General features: G+C 41.4%; 3 protein-coding genes across 5 annotated transcripts in view; all 3 read right to left on the reverse strand.

Moving 5' to 3' along the window:
• Positions 1–1,476: 1,476 nt before the first annotated feature.
• tmed8 (transmembrane p24 trafficking protein 8) lies at positions 1,477–4,434 on the reverse strand. 3 transcript variants are annotated; one of them, XM_085392109.1, is made up of 6 exons: positions 4,280–4,434; positions 3,831–3,947; positions 3,647–3,734; positions 3,440–3,533; positions 2,942–3,235; positions 1,477–2,831 (listed from the first exon to the last, which is right to left on the reverse strand). In XM_085392109.1, exons 2-6 carry the CDS (start codon positions 3,938–3,940, stop codon positions 2,614–2,616), a joined length of 804 nt encoding a protein of 267 aa, XP_085248235.1. In that variant the 5' UTR covers positions 3,941–3,947; positions 4,280–4,434; the 3' UTR covers positions 1,477–2,613. The 3 variants fall into 3 exon arrangements, with proteins under 3 accessions (XP_085248235.1, XP_085248238.1, XP_085248237.1); XM_085392112.1 differs by having other exon boundaries at positions 3,831–3,942; positions 4,280–4,430; XM_085392111.1 differs by having other exon boundaries at positions 3,831–3,977; positions 4,280–4,424.
• A 1,207-nt stretch (positions 4,435–5,641) lies between these two features.
• Positions 5,642–8,249, reverse strand: noxred1 (NADP-dependent oxidoreductase domain containing 1). Its single transcript, XM_085392393.1, has 6 exons — positions 8,009–8,249; positions 7,740–7,924; positions 6,666–6,846; positions 6,423–6,577; positions 6,099–6,297; positions 5,642–6,011 (listed from the first exon to the last, which is right to left on the reverse strand). The coding sequence occupies exons 1-6, from the start codon at positions 8,164–8,166 to the stop codon at positions 5,876–5,878; spliced, it is 1,014 nt and encodes a 337-aa protein (XP_085248519.1). The 5' UTR covers positions 8,167–8,249; the 3' UTR covers positions 5,642–5,875.
• A 200-nt stretch (positions 8,250–8,449) lies between these two features.
• atg2b (autophagy related 2B) overlaps positions 8,450–17,979 on the reverse strand; it is a 21,786-nt gene continuing 12,256 nt past the window's right edge. Inside the window, exons 22-43 of the mRNA XM_085392319.1 lie at positions 17,690–17,840; positions 17,308–17,510; positions 14,956–15,036; positions 14,717–14,823; positions 14,535–14,627; positions 14,383–14,453; positions 14,226–14,302; positions 13,965–14,135; positions 13,751–13,883; positions 13,475–13,671; positions 13,112–13,338; positions 12,912–13,029; positions 12,631–12,822; positions 12,450–12,551; positions 12,286–12,364; positions 11,996–12,206; positions 11,840–11,909; positions 11,673–11,755; positions 11,451–11,572; positions 10,055–10,209; positions 9,795–9,944; positions 8,450–9,718 (exon numbers count right to left, since the gene is read on the reverse strand). Coding sequence (XP_085248445.1) covers positions 9,488–9,718; positions 9,795–9,944; positions 10,055–10,209; positions 11,451–11,572; positions 11,673–11,755; positions 11,840–11,909; positions 11,996–12,206; positions 12,286–12,364; positions 12,450–12,551; positions 12,631–12,822; positions 12,912–13,029; positions 13,112–13,338; positions 13,475–13,671; positions 13,751–13,883; positions 13,965–14,135; positions 14,226–14,302; positions 14,383–14,453; positions 14,535–14,627; positions 14,717–14,823; positions 14,956–15,036; positions 17,308–17,510; positions 17,690–17,840 — 3,024 coding nt within the window. The 3' untranslated portion in view covers positions 8,450–9,487. The remainder of the gene's footprint in view (positions 9,719–9,794; positions 9,945–10,054; positions 10,210–11,450; positions 11,573–11,672; positions 11,756–11,839; positions 11,910–11,995; positions 12,207–12,285; positions 12,365–12,449; positions 12,552–12,630; positions 12,823–12,911; positions 13,030–13,111; positions 13,339–13,474; positions 13,672–13,750; positions 13,884–13,964; positions 14,136–14,225; positions 14,303–14,382; positions 14,454–14,534; positions 14,628–14,716; positions 14,824–14,955; positions 15,037–17,307; positions 17,511–17,689; positions 17,841–17,979) is intronic.

A 17,979-nucleotide genomic window follows, 5' to 3' on the forward strand; every position in this document is an offset into this window, starting at 1 on the left:
ACTACTACACTGTTTTCCTCATGTTAGCACTTATAGTTTTTTTTTTGGGGGGGGGGGGGGGGGGGGGGGGGGGGGGAATAATATGTGGGACAAAGAAACTTCTGAGTGTATTAGACTTGTGTTTCAGCCATCTAGAAAATGGCTGATATCTGAAATTTTCAAACAGTGAATGAACTTTTATTAAAAAGACTAATCGTGCACTGTGGTCGTAAAGGGATGGACATGGTCAGGAAAAATATTCAGGTAGGCTGTGGTGTTTTGATGGCGTGCACTTGGTACTTAGGGGGCCCAAAATAAGCCAACAAAATATAATCATGTCAGTTCTTGGGCTCTGTGGTGTTAATGCAGTGTGGTTGTGTCATATTACTTTATTATTCTGTCCACCCTCAGGAGCAACATTTCATCTAAGAGGCGACAATGCTAAAAACAGCTTCTATTAGAGTTCATCTCCACTTGCAGTCTGAAACCATGCACTCTGGTTCTTACTTAATGAGACCCAAGCTGATGTAGAGTTTGGAATAACAAGAGTAAATCGATATATTTATCTTCATCTTTATTCTGATTGTTTATATCACAAGAAATTAAGTGATAAAAATAAAGAAGAAATCAAATGACAAACTAAACAGGTGTAGGTTGATGCTACAGCTTATATAACACCTGCTCATGACGCCAGACCAAAAAATGACCGCATAAGGAAAATTAGATCCCAAACCTCCGATTTACATACAGAACCAAGACAAACCATAAAAAAGAAAGAAAAGGAGCATTTATCACAGTACTGAATAATTATGTTAGTCCTATGCAATTTTTTAAGCAGTCGAGTGTGCTGCAAATTTTTATTTAGTCAGTACAGTTCCAAAGGCCTCGAAACAGAAACTCAATGACTGTTCACATTTGTGCTAACCTTGGGTTTCTCAAAATAATATAACTTCATCTTCATTTGTATTTATTATCCCTTTTTTTAAACAGCTTCTGGATGCCAGCTGACATTCGACCATCATATGCTTGTAGATAATGTGGATTATGTTAGAATCTAGTACATCTTTATATTTCCGTGAAGTTAATTGAATAAATAATGAATTTGATGATACTGAGAGTAGCTTTCCATAAATTATTGACCATTTTTCTTTTTAAAAAAAAGAAAAATCCAGTAAAGCCCAAGCAAGACTAGCTGCGTCGTAAGATTGTGTGAGGCCTTAAGGGAGAACTGAAAATAAAACCTGGTTTCATCAGCACCTCTGTGCAACTATTACATCAATCCCCTTATGTCACAATTTAATGGAAACACAAGGGGCCACCCTGAAGTGCTTTCTAATCCTGGATGTGCAGCGAGACTGTTATGAAATGACGGGGTCTCGGGTGAAATGCGCAGCTTTGGCTGGCCATTTTTTAATTTATTTTTTTCTCAAGCTGTCCAGTAATCGACCGTGATTCATGCTGGTTTTATCTAATCGCCTCAATTAACCACAAAGGAAATGAGACAATGGTCTGTTTATTGAGGAATTAGAAATTTCAGGATTTGATGCCATCAGCATAACTTACAGCGAGGGTTTAGTACAGTAACAGTATCAGTTGCTTTACAGTATGCTGTATACAACGTCAGCAGCCAGATCTGTGAAATCTTTGGAAGATGCACAAAGAGTGATTGAAATGAGGAAAGAAAGATAATCTTTTTTTTTTTTTTAAAAAGACCAAAAACAAAACAGTAACTTACTTCTTAGACTTGTGCACAAAAAATAATCTACCTCCAAACATAATGAAAGTGTGCAAGTCAAATGTAAATATTGATTTTTTTATTACATAAGGAGCTGCATGTGATAAGGGATGGCTTTTAATTGTGTCATAAAAAGCACAGTCTGATTACCACTTGCTTCAGTACATTCGACTTATATATATTTTTTAACCAACACACCACTGTGACAGCAGACATCGCCATACTCTGAATTTACATAATCTGAAATCTCACGTGATTAGGATCAATACAGAGAAGAAAAAAAATAAGTTAGGTTGGTAACAAAGACAAAGCAATAAGAATAATAAGGGAAAAAAAAGGTGCACAAGCGCGCGCACACACACACACACACACACACACACACACACACACACACACACACACACACACACACACACACACACACACACACACACACACACACACACACACACACACACACACACACAACAACAAAGCTTCTTTCTTTAGATCATAGCTGATTTAACACAGTTATACCCGTGCAGGTCTTCCCTGATCACTGCTACCATAGATCTGTTACAGGTGAAGACAATAGATATTTTATGATGGGCACTTGACCAAATAGCACGGTGCACACATGGGAAAAATGGCACATATGCAAGGCTTCTTCAAACACATGTTAGCAAGACACTGAAGCGTTTGAAATCTGTGGGATTACAAACTTAAATTCAACAAGAGACAACACAAGCAGACGGTGCTAAAAAATAGATATCCCTATATATATATATATTTTTTTTTTTCTATTTTATTTTAGAATTTCAATTATGTCTCCCTCCCATCCCTCCCCCAACAAGTGTGGAATCAAAAATAGTTCATTGTTCTTCAGTAAATTGTACATTCATAAGCGATAAATTGGCATCTCAGGCACTATAATAAACCCTGTAGTAAAGTGTTTTATTTCGCCAAAGGGAGTAGGAGTTGTCAAACTTCAGGAGATAAGTGCCTTCACCTGGAAATTCGTGGCTCCCCCCCTGCACGGACAGGTGGCTGTCCTGGCGGTACACGGGGAGGATTTCAGACAAGTTAGAGTTGGTGTGAGTTTTGGAGCCCTTCTCGACGTCCCCGTTGCCGACGGGCCCTGCAGAAATCACATGATCCACAAAGTCAACACACCGAATCGTAACCCCAGTGGGGGGAAAACATATAAAAGTACAACTGCCATCGCAAAGAGGGGCGTCGGCGCCTGACCTTCAAGCTCCTCCTCTTCGTCCTCGTCATCGCTCGACTCGCTGATATGCACCGTGATGGACCGACTCGTCACGGGAGTCCAGTCAAAATAGATGCCGAAGCCAATGTCGTAGCCGTCTGTGGCAAACTCCCAGCACACTTTATTGGCTTCGGGCACGGTGGGCACGTGGACCGTCATGATGTCGCCTCGGTACACGGTCACCATGCTGTCCTTCTCTGTTCGGAGCTTCACCTTTAACTCCTTCACAGCAGCAGATGTCCAAGTTGTCGGGGGGTTCAGGGGCGGCATCTGGGCTGCCATCAGAAGGGACACGCGGCAGTGACTTTAACAAGATGTGACAGCAACTGCAACACTTTATCCAACTCATTTTAAGATGGCAAAATCTCAAGCAAATACTGTGCACGCACACTGCAATTAGTGGGACGTTTATGAACCCGCAGAGTCAGAATCACTGCTGAACAAAGCAGCTGTCACTATGGCACACTGCAGGTCCTCACCTTTCATCTCGGCGGAGAGCTGACAGCTCCCTGCACTGCTGTTCTCCTCGCCTCCTTCCCCCAGGGCCAGCTCAGCAAGGGCCTCTTCATTACCCTCAATATGCGCACACATCGGGGTTATTATTGTAAAGACTTAAATTGTTAGACTATGCCTCCCTATTTACTGCAACTTGTTTACAGCTCACCTAAGCACACAGTATTACCTACCTCAGAAAGACGTCCTGAATCCTCCTTGGTGTCATCCATACTGTCTTTGGACTGAGTAAAGCTCTCTGAAAGATTTGTATTCTGCAGCCTTAAGTAAAGAAAGAATAGAATTTTTAAACCAAGATAACATTCAGACCACCCATCTGCATAGCAGCTCCATTTAAAAGCCGCAGCAACAGGTTACCTGTCCGGTGGCGTGTTGTCGCACTGTTTGGCTGTTACTCCGGGGAAAGATGAGAAAGACAGTGATGAAAGCCGTGACTGGAGCTGTGATGTAGCCTCTAATCTCTCCATGGCTGTCCTGAGAAGGCAAACACCTCAGTCTGCGTGGCTGCAAAAAGATGAAACCCCGCCCCTCCCAACCACAGGGGAGGGAGACGGGTGAAGCTAGCCTCCTAAAGCAGGCTGTTTAAACTAAACAAGCTGCCGTTTCACATAATAAACCCCGTCAACCGCAGTATTGCCTTCTGATTTAACAGTTAAAGCAGTAGCGACGAGCTGTGTTTACATGTGCGTGGAACTCTAGCTTCATTAACCAGGCTAGCTGTTAGCTTATAGCTCACGCTAGCTAACCAGCGAGCAGTTAAAAGGACAGCCGAAGCTGCGGACACAACACCCAAAAACTTATCTCACCACAACGTAGCGTCGAAAATATGATGTGATTTTAGTTTAATCAAGCTCAGGGCATGAGGAAAACCGCCTCCATATCCCTGCAATCATGTGAGGGACCTCTCCACAGTGCTGCCGCTGCTGCTTCTGCTGCTCAACAGGAAAAAACAGACCCGGATTTTTTGACACTTCCGTCTTTTCTCGGAAAATCTGCGAATCTGCATCCTTACCAGGAGCCTACTGCAGCTCCTCTGAGGACATACGCCGCTGCTTAATATTTAAACCAGTCTAAAAGTATACGTCCCAAAGCCAAATCATAAACACAGATTATTTAACAAAATCTAACAACTATCTTTTTTTTCAGTTTTAAGTCTTTTTTCTCATGATACAGTACTCTGCAAAGGTCTTGAGGCACCCCCCCCCCCCCCCCCCCCCCCGCTTTTCTTATTCAATTGGGAAAATCTAGGAAAGAAATAGGAAATTTATTAGAACGTGTACATAAATGGAAAGACAACATGTAAGACAAAAGCAGAGTTTGTACAACTACAGCTCTCTTAGACAAGCTTTCCTGTTATTTCTTTAAGCAGTCTTTAAAGCTCTTCTCTAGATGTTGGCTGTATTTTTGTTCCATTCCCTGTCAAGATGATCCCACACTGTTTCAATATTGTTGAGGTCCAGGATCTGGGGAGGCAATCCATGACTGACAGTGTTCCCCTGTGCGTAGTATGCTCTTAATGCATTGGCAGTGCATGTGGGATCATCGTCATGCTGAAAAATGAAGCTTTTGGCAATCAAACCTAATGTTGTTGCATTAATTTCAACAAGATCCCCAACACCACTGGCTTAAATGCCAACCCAAACTATGACAGTGCCTCCACCGTGTCTTGCAGATGGCTGTAGACACTCACTGTTGTACCTCACCCCTGATCTCCTCTGTATGTCACATCTGGATTCATTACTCCATCGGACCTGTCTTCAGTTCATTTGGTGTGTAATTTGGTATACTTCAGCTGTTTCTCCCCATTTTCCTTATTTAAGATAGGCTTCTTGACAGAAGTCTTTCCACTGAGATCTTTACTGACAAGGCTGCAGTGAACAGTAGATGAAGGTCCAGGTTTTTTGCAAGAGGCTGCCATCACCAAAGTAGCTACAGATACAACTTAAAATTGGTTCTTTCCCAAGTCGCCTGTGCTGTATAGAGACAACACTTGTTCATCCATGAGTGCATTTTTTGATGCTTTAATGTTTCATAGGTCAGTGTTAAGTGGCTTAATAGAGAAAATAAAAAAACATATTAAGCTTGAGACTTTTGCACAGCACTGTAACTGTACTGCATAAAAGTATCTGAAGTAAACCTATCTACATTTCACAAACTTTAGTGAGTCCTTCATGTTATAAAATGATTTTCATTCAAAATTGAAAATGTAACACAGTAATACAAATTTTGAATTGGAAGCACACTGACCAGCCTCATTATTTAAGACAGGTCACAAAAAGCTAAACAGACTTTTATTTACTTTTTAATTTTTCGTATTGTTATGTATTCTTTCAAAATGAGACATGGTTCACAGAGACTGAGTTCACGTATCAGTGATTTTAATGCTGTGGCTGATCAGTGTGTCACTTTGCTGGTGTCTCCATCTGGGATTTATAAGCTGCAGAGAGGCACTGTTGCACAGATTTACTGCTTGATAGAAAGCGCAGCAGCGGGGTCTCCCTGATCTGGGCATCCATAAGTGAAATCCAGGGAAAAGGCCTTTTTGGAATAAAGTTGAAATATATAATTACTATTTAAATGAGATATATGACAGTTTAAAAAACAAACAAACACTGATCTACTCACTCATCTGAGAGAAGAGAAGATGCATAGGATGAATTGATGAAACTGTGTGCATTTAATTGCACAGTGTCTCCACATTTTTCTTTAAATATTGATTTAATTAAGAGGAGAGCCTCACTGGATCCCAGACTGGCAGAGGTGCAGATATTCAACAGGATATACAGCACCGCACACACCCAGTTCAGACCCAGAGAAATACCTCCTACATGTGGAATCAAAATGTACAAACTAAGAACAGAACTTGTGAAGAACTTGTTTAACTGAAGCTCATGCAAAATACTTTCTGTCACATATGAAACAAAATGAAAAGATGCTGAAGTGACATACCTTTCATTGTGAGAGGACACGATGCTTCTATCAGCAAAGGATCTGCTAAAGCTGAGGCCACATGACTGCAGGACAGCCAAACATCCACAGTGTCACAAGAGACAACGTCATACTTTGGCTTCAGGATGTAGTCGTGTCCAAGAAGCTTAGCTAATCTGAGACAGTAATTCAAAAGAAAGCGATTCATTGACCCAACCCCCCCAAGAAATGACCAGTCCTTTGTGTGTGTGAATATGGCTGTACCTGGTGACGGGAATGGCAGAGGTGAAACTGTACACAAGGCAGTGTTTTGCCAGATGAGAGCGGAGATCAACACAGACTTTTGGGATTTGAGAGGGCAGACAGCAAAGGAAAAGAACATCCGCCCATGCTGCCAGTCTGCGATTGTCAAAGAAACATTCAATTTCTGTATGGACAAATTCCACTGAAACACAGAACATACAACGATCTTAGCAAACACTTTTTTTCTTTTATCAGTACACACGGAAGTTTGGTCCAAGTGCAATTTAGTTAAACCAACACATGCTTAATGATTAACTCAAGAATACCATAGAGTCACAACAAGCAACCAATAACTATTCATAGTCTTAAAAGGGCATAACTGAAAAAACAAAACAACAACAACCTAGCTTAAATCTGCTCAAAAATGCATCTGGGTAGCTTAAAAATTTAAGAGTGAAGAGAGTCATTAAGGAAGCGTATGGAAACCCCTCAGATTACCCACTATCTGAAACAAGGAGCTTTAGCTTCTCATCCCTTAAGCCAGCCTTCTTCTGACTGGCTGCCCCTTGCAAACAGAAGGTTTGACCATATTAGTGGTATCCACTCTGAGTGATATCATGAGGAGCCAGCAGTAGGAAAGCTAGCATTTATAGCCACATGAACAGCGATCTTTCACCTCACATAGATTACTTCAACGAAAGAATCTAATTATTTGAAGCTTTGACCATGTCTAATATGAGCATCCACCACTGTAACGCTCTATAAACACAACAGAATAAAAAGGAAATAGGTCCACCACTTTAAGATTATGTGTCTCATGACATTTAAATCCTGTCACAAGAAATTATTATACTCATATTGTATACAGCATTTGTATTCTATTTTATTCGATTGTATATAGTATTTTATTTTTATTATATTCTATTGTGTACAGTATCTTATGGATATACTATTCCATTGTTTTTTCTATGCAACTTTGCACTGTCCACTGCTGTAACAAAACAAATTTCCCATGCGTGGGACTAATAAAGCTTATCTTAAATCCACTGCATCACAAGCATTTTTCTCAGATTTGGGCTTTTTGTGCGTGTGTACCTGCTAACTCTGGTCTCCTAGTGGAGATCTTAATATGTGAGGGTTTGATTTTGGTCTTTTCAAGAAGTGCTTGGCACAGCTGTTTTCCCAGATGGCCCATCCCAAGTATACCCACGCGGAGGTCGTCGTGCTCTCCTGGTGCCACTGGCTTTCTGATTTTCGCTGTGCGCCTTCTGATGGCACATCTATAATACAAATGAATGAAGCAGCTCAGACAGATTAAAATATACTCAAATGACTGCAAGACTATACGTGTGGGATGAGTTCACCTTAGCGAGTCAATGAGCTCACACACGAAAGCTGCGTGCGCGCACCCGCAAAATGTCAGTCCAGCCGAGCGCGCCCGGAGGTAAAGTAACTTCTTTTCGTCGTCAGCGAGCCCGCTCTCAAAACACAGAGTGCTCAGGTCGGCGACTATGTCCGCCATCACCAACACTCTTTGAGCACACAGTTAAAATGTTAAACCCCTTAAAATAGTCCAAGTCTACGCTCTTAACACTTTTCAATAGAGATTTGGGAACCAGTTCTGTTGCCATGCCAACTTAGCGAGGTTAGGCTTTCAAAATAAAAATCACTTGACAGACGGACGTATAGTTTTCAGAATAAAATATATAAAGCAAACGTTGAAATATGATGCTAACACAACTCCTAAGGTTTACAAAAATGTCTAGAGTCTAAGTAAATAAACACCAACCAAGCACATTCCAGTGTTAACTTCACCGTTTTTATTTCTCCATCATGCTTTTAATACAAATTCATGAGTCACCTGTACATATATTTACAAGAAATAATACTCTTACCACATAACCAAAAAAGGAAGAAAAAAAATAAAAATCAAGACTTAGCAACACAATTGATCACATCAGACATCAATATATAAACATATAGCTTAATAATAATTTAAAAAAAAACTAAACAAATGAGATTATCAGTACATTAAGACTTTACTTATGGATCTTGAGTAATTCACTTTATCAACAATTCAAAAATGTGATACACGAGACTGCAAGAATAAAGCAGTTTTTAAATTTAAACCGCAGCTTCCTTTTTTTAAACAGCAGCTTTTGTGAAAATTATGCAACACTAAAATTGTGAAACCTTAGAACAAGTCTGGATAATCGTCCCATCTCTCACTTGTTACGCTTCGACTCAGTTAAAAGTGCAGATTACAGAGCTTTACAAAGATGCAACACATTCAGTTTTTACATTTGTTCTCTCATATTTGCACAAAATGCTGCTCATTAGGAATATTTACAGTAAATAACAAGGCCCACATACAGTACATCTTATATAAATTAAGGGTCATTACACCTAGAATATTAGTGTTTGCTGACACAAAGTAGGATAAGAGAACGCAACCACACAATCTGTAAACAGCTGTTTGAAAATGAAGCAGATGAAAGGACCTATTCCTTCATTCTTAAGCCTTTACATTTTACATTTGTATGGTCTACCCTACAACATAGCATCATACACAATAACATTATAAGTGCTGCTCAAACTCACCCTTCTTCATCCATTTGATTACAAGCATACAGTTGAACAATGTTGATGACCATGAAGGCACTGTGAGGCATGTGATAAGCTGACACAAGCTAAAAATCACAGTAGCTCAAACTGCCACAGGATGAACACCATTTTATTTACACCGGCACTCACTGTCCACCTTTTGCCTTCTTCAAAAGCACACCTATTAAGCTGTAGCTGCTGCACAGTCATTGTTTCAGTTTTCCATAAGGCAATGACACTTACTCGTCGCCCTGCCTCCATTTTTGCGACTCCTCCTGACGTGCATCGGGGTGAATCTGGTTTCTCATCCCACCCAAGACATTTGAAGTCGCCTCAGTGGCCATAATGAGTGGCTTGACTACTGCAGGTGGAAGCTGGCGGAGAACTCCACCGACTGCCCCAGTCATACCTCGCTGCTCGTGCTCCCGGGTGGCTGTGTCGTAGATGGTTAGTGCAGTGTCTGTGATCCCCTGTGGGAACATTTTGCAGTCCTTAAAACATCTTTTCTTTCACAGAACTGAAGGTTTTCCTATTTGTTTTTTTTACCTCTTTCACCACAGTGTAGGCTTTGGCTACACCTTCTCTGAGGTCGACAGGCTGATGAGCCAGTCCATAATGGGAGATCCGTTTTACCCTCTTTGTGTCCCTCTCATCAGGCACTGGAGACACCATGTCATACGCTGTCTCAGCGGCTGCCTAAAAACAGAAAAAAAAATTATAAAAGACAACAATTAATAGATTTTTCTACGTGCTTTACAGAAGGAAATGCATGCAAATATTTTATTAGCAGCAGTGGACCAGTTTACCTGAATAGTCCGCACCATCCTGTTTGTGAGCTCCAGGGCAGCCATAGCTGTAGAGGTTCCAAAGGAAGCCGTGCCGCGCTGAAATCCACGGACTATCCGGCCATCCTTCCTGTACTGTTCAATCGGGAGCCAGACCAAATCCCTGAGTCCGTGAACTGAATATGAAAGAAAAAAAAAAAACAACATTGACAGAGGAGTAAAGCAACTGAAAGTCAAAAGCTGGACCTCAGCTCTCATATTGGAAATGACTTTCACAGCAGTTTCTGTTCCAGATTGTTTTTTATTAAAGAAAAAGAAAGTGATTAAGGCTGATTCTGAAATGTCAGCAACAATAAAGAAAATTTTGTCAAACAAGGAAATGTTGACTCAAGGAACTTTTCAGAAATTAGAAAGTTGTTGGGCCAAGCACCAGGCAACTCCTTTACAAGTCAATTAAAATGAGAGAACAACAAAAATCAGACTAGTTAACAAGTCTGGACGTAAGATAACAGACAGTTCACTGACAAGTTAAACAATGTCTGTACAAATACAATTTGGGAAAAATTGTGATTTTTTAAATCTTATTCTTTCATATTAGACAAAGTATAATAATAAAGTGTAATAAAGATGTGCTAAGGTTATAGGTGTCAGTGCTACAGTCCACAGCTAATCCATTCAGTTCAGTTCTACACTGTGTTAATAATTGCGCAACAGGAGCAATGCTTCGATTGCTAATGGGAGAGTGAGGCAATGTATAGGAAGTTAACATCCGAGCTTCAGCAGCTTGGAGACGCTTCTCTTTAGCTACAGCAGCAGCTTTCATTCGCGCATTTCCAGCAGTTTGAACCATTATTGATATCCAAGGTGTCAGATAAGAACTACAAAAATTTGGACCTGTGCATTCTTAAATTTCATTTATTGCTGGCATCTGCAATACAACTGATACACATCAGTTTATTCTGCTGCAAGTAGCTAACACGAGCACTGCTTAGCTTACATGTTAATGTTTATAGACCTGAGCAGATTATGGTTACACACTGCTCAGCTTATTCATCAGTGTGATCTTACAAGGCCTGCTAATAACTGTTTATTGTCTAGATAAGAACACTGCAAATCTACACTTGTTCACAGAGCTGTCACTTGTGTTCCTTTTCACTGTGCTTGTTTATATCCACTCACGGGAAAGAGTGTGTAATGTTGCTGAGGTATAACTGACAGTTGATGTGCACTGTACATTAACAAACATTTGCATAATTGGATTAAATAACTAGTATTTCATGTCTTGATTAACAAGAGAAGCAACATTTAATCATGTAGCACATCCCAACTGGCCAACAAGAACAAGGTACAGCAACAGCCCTGTTCTTACCAAATACAGTAAACCATCTGAGATTATCCCTTGAACTGTTACACTTACCCAGTTTTACCAGAGTATGAATAGGTGCCACACCACTCAGCAGTCCTTGAAGCTGGTTTGTCTTTATGTCATTTAACCACTCATTTATTGCATAGGAAAAGAGCTTATCCACACCTAATAATCTGAAACACAAACAAGTATTACCTTAATACGGATCACTGTGTGCGAATTATGTTTTTGCTAATTTATTGTCTCATGAGATACATTTTGCGGTATACTTACCCCTGCCTGTAGCACAACTGCCTCAGTTTGAGCTCTGAACAATTCAGCTGTGTCAGCCCGAAAATGATCCCTGCAAATGTTCCCTGGAACGAGGTACTCATAAAAATCATTCATGAAGCACTCATAACATAACGTGGAGTTAATCAAGTCCTCTCTTAGACAGTTACCTGGTCCATAGACACGTGTTTCCCATGGTAGTCCAGGCGAATGGGAACCTCAGAAGTAAATCGAAACTCCCTGTTAAGATGACAAGGGGTTTCTGAACACAAACAAGCAGTTTGGAAAGTTAAATGGCTTAGTGGTCAATAAAAATAACCTCTAACCTAAAGAAGATGGGTTGGTCTGTGAAGGGAGAAGCAGAGGCTTCACTGTCATTTGCGTCTTCCCTGCTGGATGTAGAGAAACCGTTTTGGCTCAGTCGTCTCTGTGCAGGCACCGAGATGATTGGGGCTGGATCCTGGCTCCCACCAGCGTGCTTGGAGAAGCTGCAAGAGATCTCTGGGGCAGCCACTTTCTTTGTGGTAACACAAACCGCTAAAACAGACAAAACGTTAAAGATGCATGAGATAAAAGTAGGATTCATGATAATTATACAGTTTTGTGGCAATCTTACCTTCGTGAATAGGTGGTGAGAAAAACTCAACTTCAGCAGCAAGACTTGTAAAGAAGTCTCTCAAGAAGAACAGTGCATCCTTCAAATAAAGAAGAAGCTATCACTTAAAAGATAATGCTCATTGTTTGCCAGGGTTAGAGAAATAATTTGTACCCAGCTCTCACCTGATCAATATTGAGGCGAAGAGGCATTAGAGTGACCCGTAAACAGCACTCTGGGGGAGCCTGGCCTGACTCAGGACACATGTGCATCGCCTTGACTGTCAACTAAGACAAAAAGCGCACACACATGGTTACGACAGGACAAAACTTACCACGATTACCACAAGTATGGTGCTTTCCTCACCATGTTAGAATGGGCTTTTCGGGGCATTTCCTTGCTAGAGTACAAGTAGAGAAACTTGTTCATCTGGGAGGCAGCTAGTCTGTCTCGAATCTCCAAGTCCTGCACAGAGAACACCTGCCGGGACACTGGCTGGTCCACTGCTGGACGCGACACCGCTGAGATCTGGGGGTACACCTCGTGCTGGAATCTCACCTGAAGAAGCAGTAAAAGAAAAGCTGAAGAAACCCCAAATGGCATTTCACAAAATAATGAACATGTATTTCTGCACAGCATAACTTTACCTTGCTGAGTTGAATCTCCATCAGGACATCAGGATTCCTTCCCTTTCCACCACCAACCCGCCCTGAAGCCTTCGCTTGTCTCACTGGAGTTTGAGATGGGGAGCTATGAGGTGTACATCTGCAAGACAGAGTAAAGACCAGAGTTAAGTAAATATGTCTTCCTTTTAACAAATGTAAAGAGAACCCAGTTTATGACTCACCCCCGGCTTCTAGCAGGAGAAACTATGGAGCTCACACTCCCAAAGTCTTTTCCACCATAAAGATGCCAGATGACAGAGATCTCCTTAATGAGGTAGCGAACCTCTGGGATGGGAAAGTTGGCTCCACGGCTGGAATCACTTCCATCCAGAGGCTGACTGAAGTGATCGTCTTTGACTTCTACTGGCTCCGAGGATAGCTGCTTCACCACCGGCTCCTGATCTCGATCCTGAACACACATTTTTCTTACAGTCAGGCATAAACAGGTTTTGCAAAAACAGTCGATCACTATGCTATGTAGCCTCTTCAAGTTAAGGCTACACAAAAATATGTAGCCTTAACTTGAAGAATGAGTATGTCCCAACCTCTCCTCTGGAGCTCGGAGTTTCCAATATACAAAAGTCGTCAGTCTCTTGGGCCAGATTAGGGGCTGGTGTGATGAGAGGAGAAGGAAGCATGGGGTACGGGGGGCTTAAATCTTGGCAATTCCCACTTTCATCTGGGAACAGGAACAGGTCTGAGCGAGGTGGTTCTTGGTCTTGAATCTGCTCCTCAGGTGTGCCTGCAGTGGTGTGAAATTCATAAAGTAAAGACTCCTCATGGGTGAAACACTTTTTTACCTCACTGAGCGAAGTATTTACCGTTCTGCTGCGGCCCTGGTACAGGCTGCCCATCAGTCTCTTCCATAGCGTCACTCATGAGATCCTGTAACATCTGCTGCTCAGTCTCAGCGAGGAGCGAAGTCTGAGATGGTGGTCGGCTAGAAGCCTCCATCTGTCCAAAAATACACTCAGAATAAACTTGTGCATATGGTAAAGTTTGACAATTATGCTTTAACTGAGTGACACTGCTGACCTTGCTTTTTTGTGCAGTGCTGCTGTGCTTGGTCTCTGGTTCAGCTGGGGGCAGCAAGTCTCCATAGCTGGCTACATACTGTATGAGGTTCATGAGGGCAGCACAGGAGTCCGAACAGGTTCTGATATGGATCACATCACTGGAGCAGCGCAGCTCGAATCTGGGCTCCGACTATCACCCAAGAGACAGCGAAAATAAGTGTTTGTACAAGCCTGTTTTGTCTGTTTTTTAAAAATGGGAATATGAATAATTAACACTTACCAATTTTCCATCTACTCCAGGTTTGACTGCTGTTATCCTCAGCTCTAAGGTTCCCATGTCTACCACTTGGACATAATCTGTGACAAAAAGAAAAAGTCAAAATTTGTCAAAGCTTCATGTAAAGTTGCATTCAACACCGTTTCTGAAGTCAACTTACCACGAGCTAGATTTACAGAGACAGCATTACTTTTATCTGAGAGGAACAGAGCAGCTTCGTCCAAAATGATCCTGGAAACAACATATTTTACTAAATAATGTAACCTCCACACATTTTTGTATTTCAGAAGAAATCCAGTTGCTTTTTCACACCTAAGTGTTGATGAGGAGTTGTCTAGAGAGACGCTACTGGAGATGCTGAATGTTTCCACAACCAGCAACGATCTGAGTGGCAAGTACAGGGGTCTGCAAAAAACAAAATAAAATCAAGCGTCACATAAGAACACACTCTGATAATAAAACCAGCCACCATTTAGTGTTTTGTTCTACTTCACCTGTAGTCCAGAGAGCAGCTCCATAGGTGCAAATGTAGTGTGGTGACAGACGTAGGAGGAGCGTAACCCAACACGGGTTCATCAGAAACATTCAGAAAGTCAACAATCTGTTGTAGACAAATCATCAGTAAGATTATGAATACCTGATGTTATTGCACATTTCTTCTGTGCTTTGTAAACACATCATATGAAGGTCAAATAAAGCTTATATGACAGCAGCCTAAGGCAGTTTGTTTTACCTGGTCATACCAGCCCAAGCTAGGAGGGACCACTCTGTGCTGGAGTGTAGCACCTCTCACCCCAACAGCAACCAGAAACTCCTGCATGACGGAAAATTAGAAAGGAGGGAAAAAAAAAAAGAAAGAAAAAAAAAAAAAGAGGACATCACAGCGAGCACATTACTTCTTAAATTACGTGGAATTTTTTTAATTTGCATACAAACATACAGTGGCTTGCAAAAGTATTGGGCCCCCATGAACTTTTCCACATTTTGTCACATTACAGCCACAAACATGAATCAATGTTATTGGAATTCCACGTGAAAACGTATTTGTATATTTTTATATATTTTATTTATTGTTTACTCTACTTAATTTGTAAAATATGTGTACACACACACACACACACACAGAAAAGTATTTAGTATACACATCCAGAAATGCATATACTATTATATATTGTACATATATTTATTAGTTTCAGATGTAGCCATTCTTGTATTTTGCTTGTTTACATTATTGTATTTTGCACAACTCTGTTGCTTGTGAAGCTCGCACACAAGAATTTCACTCACATGTGCTGTACCAATGTACCTGCACATGTGATGTGACAATAAAAGTGATTTGATTTGAAAGACCAACACAAAGTGGTGCACACGTGAGAAGTGGAATGAAAATCATACATGATTCCAAACATGTTTTACAAATAAATAACTGCAGAGTGGGGTGTGCGTAATTATTCAGCCCCCTGAGTCAACACTTTGTAGAACCACCTTTTGCTGCAGTTCCAGCTGCCAGTCTTTTAGGGTCTGTCTCTACCAGCTTTGCACATCTACAGACTGAAATCTTTCTGAAAACAGCTCCAGCTCAGTCAGATTAGATGCACAGCGTTTGTGAACAGCAGTTTTCAGATCTTGCCACAGATTCTTGATTGGATTTAGATCTGGACTTTGACTGGGCCGTTCTAACACATGGATATGTTTTGTTTTAAACCGTCCCATTGTTTCCTGGCTTTATGTTCAGGGTCGTTGTCCTGCTGGAAGGTGAACCTCCGCCCCAGTCTCAAGTCTTTTGCAGACTCCAAGAAGTTTTCTTCCAAGACTGCCCTGTATTTGGCTCCATCCATCTTCCCATCAACTCTGACCAGCTTCCCTGTCCCTGCTGAAGAGAAGCCCCCCCAGAGCATGATGCTGCCACCACCATATCTGACAGTGGGGATGGTGTGTTCAGAGTGATGTGCAGTGTTAATTTTCCGCCACACACAGCGTTTTGCATTTTGGTCTCATCTGACCAGAGCAGCTTCTTCCACATGTTTGCTGTGTCCCCACATGGTTTATGGCAAACTGCAAACGGGACTTCTTATGGTTTTCTGTTAACAATGGCTTTCTTCTTGCCGCTCTTCCATAAAGGCCAACTTTGTGCAGTGCACGACTAATAGTTGTCCTATGGACAGATTCCCCCACCTGAGCTGTAGATCTCTGCAGCTCGTCCAGAGTCACCATGGGCCTCTTGGCTGCATTTCTGATCAGCGCTCTGCTTGTTCGGCCTGTGAGTTTAGGTGGACGGCCTTGTCTTGGTAGGTTTGCAGTTGTGCCATACTCCTTCCATTTCTGAATGATGGCTTGAACAGTGCTCTGTGGGATGTTCAGGGCTTGGGAAATCTTTTTGTATTTCTCAATAACTTTATCCCTGACCTGTCTGGTGTGTTCTTTGGACTTCATGGTGTTGTTGCTCCCAATATTCTCTTAGACAACCTCTGAGGCCGTCACAGAGCAGCTGTATTTGTACTGACATTACACACAGTAATCACTCTATTTAGTCATTAGCACTCATCAGGCAACGTCTATGGGCAACTGACTGCACTCAGACCAAAGGGGGCTGAATAATTACGCACACCCCACTTTGCAGTTATTTATTTGTAAAAATTTTTTAGAATCATGTCTGATTTTCGTTCCACTTTTCACATGTGCACCACTTTGTGTTGGTCTTGTGGCTGTAATGTGACAAAATGTGGAAAAGTTCAAGGGGGCCCAATACTTTTGCAAGCCACTGTATACACACAGCCACATAAGTGGACTTATTTAATAAGCAACACATAACAAAACAACATTTCTCTTCCACAGTAAGGGTTTAAAAATGTAATAACCACCAATAATGAAACATGGCGATTTCTCAATTTTGACTGGGAAGTAGATCCAAAACTCATGGACAATATGAGTGCAGAATAAAGCCTGCCAGCCTTTAAAAATAACTCAAACATAAGTACTTTATGTACAGAATGTGACACTTGAGTCTGTAGTGGACTTGCTGAAGTGGTTCACAACAAATCTGTGAAATACACACACAGTCCTCTAACTGTTTTGAGTATCTGACCTTGATGTTGCGTTCTGCATTCTGTGATGAGATTTTGACAGCGACAGAAACCATGCTGCGAGCTTCTAAACCGATACCCTCCGAAGGCGTTGACAATTTTTCTGAAGATGTTTCTGACTGGTAGATGGTTGGCTCTAGCCAATGAGGATGTGTCCTGCATGGCAATTTGATGTCTGAGACGGAAGTGCCTCCATCTATGAGTCCTGGGGATAATAACAGATTGAGTCATCAGTGAAAACGCATACAGTCGTACAGTTAGTACAGTTCTAGACCGTTACCTATACTTTTATATATTTTTAGGTCCCATTATCACCACATATCACTCATAACATCATAAGACTAAGACAATAGTGATATTACACACAAACAGGAAGCAGCTTACCTTGGTGATACATGCAGATGCTGCTGGTGTGAAAGCAGATGTAGTGCTGATCTTTAAAGCCTTCATACTGAGTGACGCTGAACAAAACTGCATTTTTCACCTCCAGCCAGAACTCGCCATGTTTGTTTTTCAGTGTGGTTTTATCCTCCTTCTGTAAAAACAACAAACTCAACTCCAATGTCCACATAACAAGCTATCCACAAATTTCATTGTTTTTTTGGTGCACTTTTTATTTTTTCCCCAGGCAGAACAAGGGTGACCACTAGAAGTGCAACACAGGGGAGATTAAG

This window comes from Rhamphochromis longiceps, linkage group LG19, assembly GCF_057381845.1.
Source record: "Rhamphochromis longiceps isolate RC_006_pf linkage group LG19, R_longiceps_female_GT1.1, whole genome shotgun sequence".
NCBI lineage: Eukaryota > Metazoa > Chordata > Actinopteri > Cichliformes > Cichlidae > Rhamphochromis > Rhamphochromis longiceps.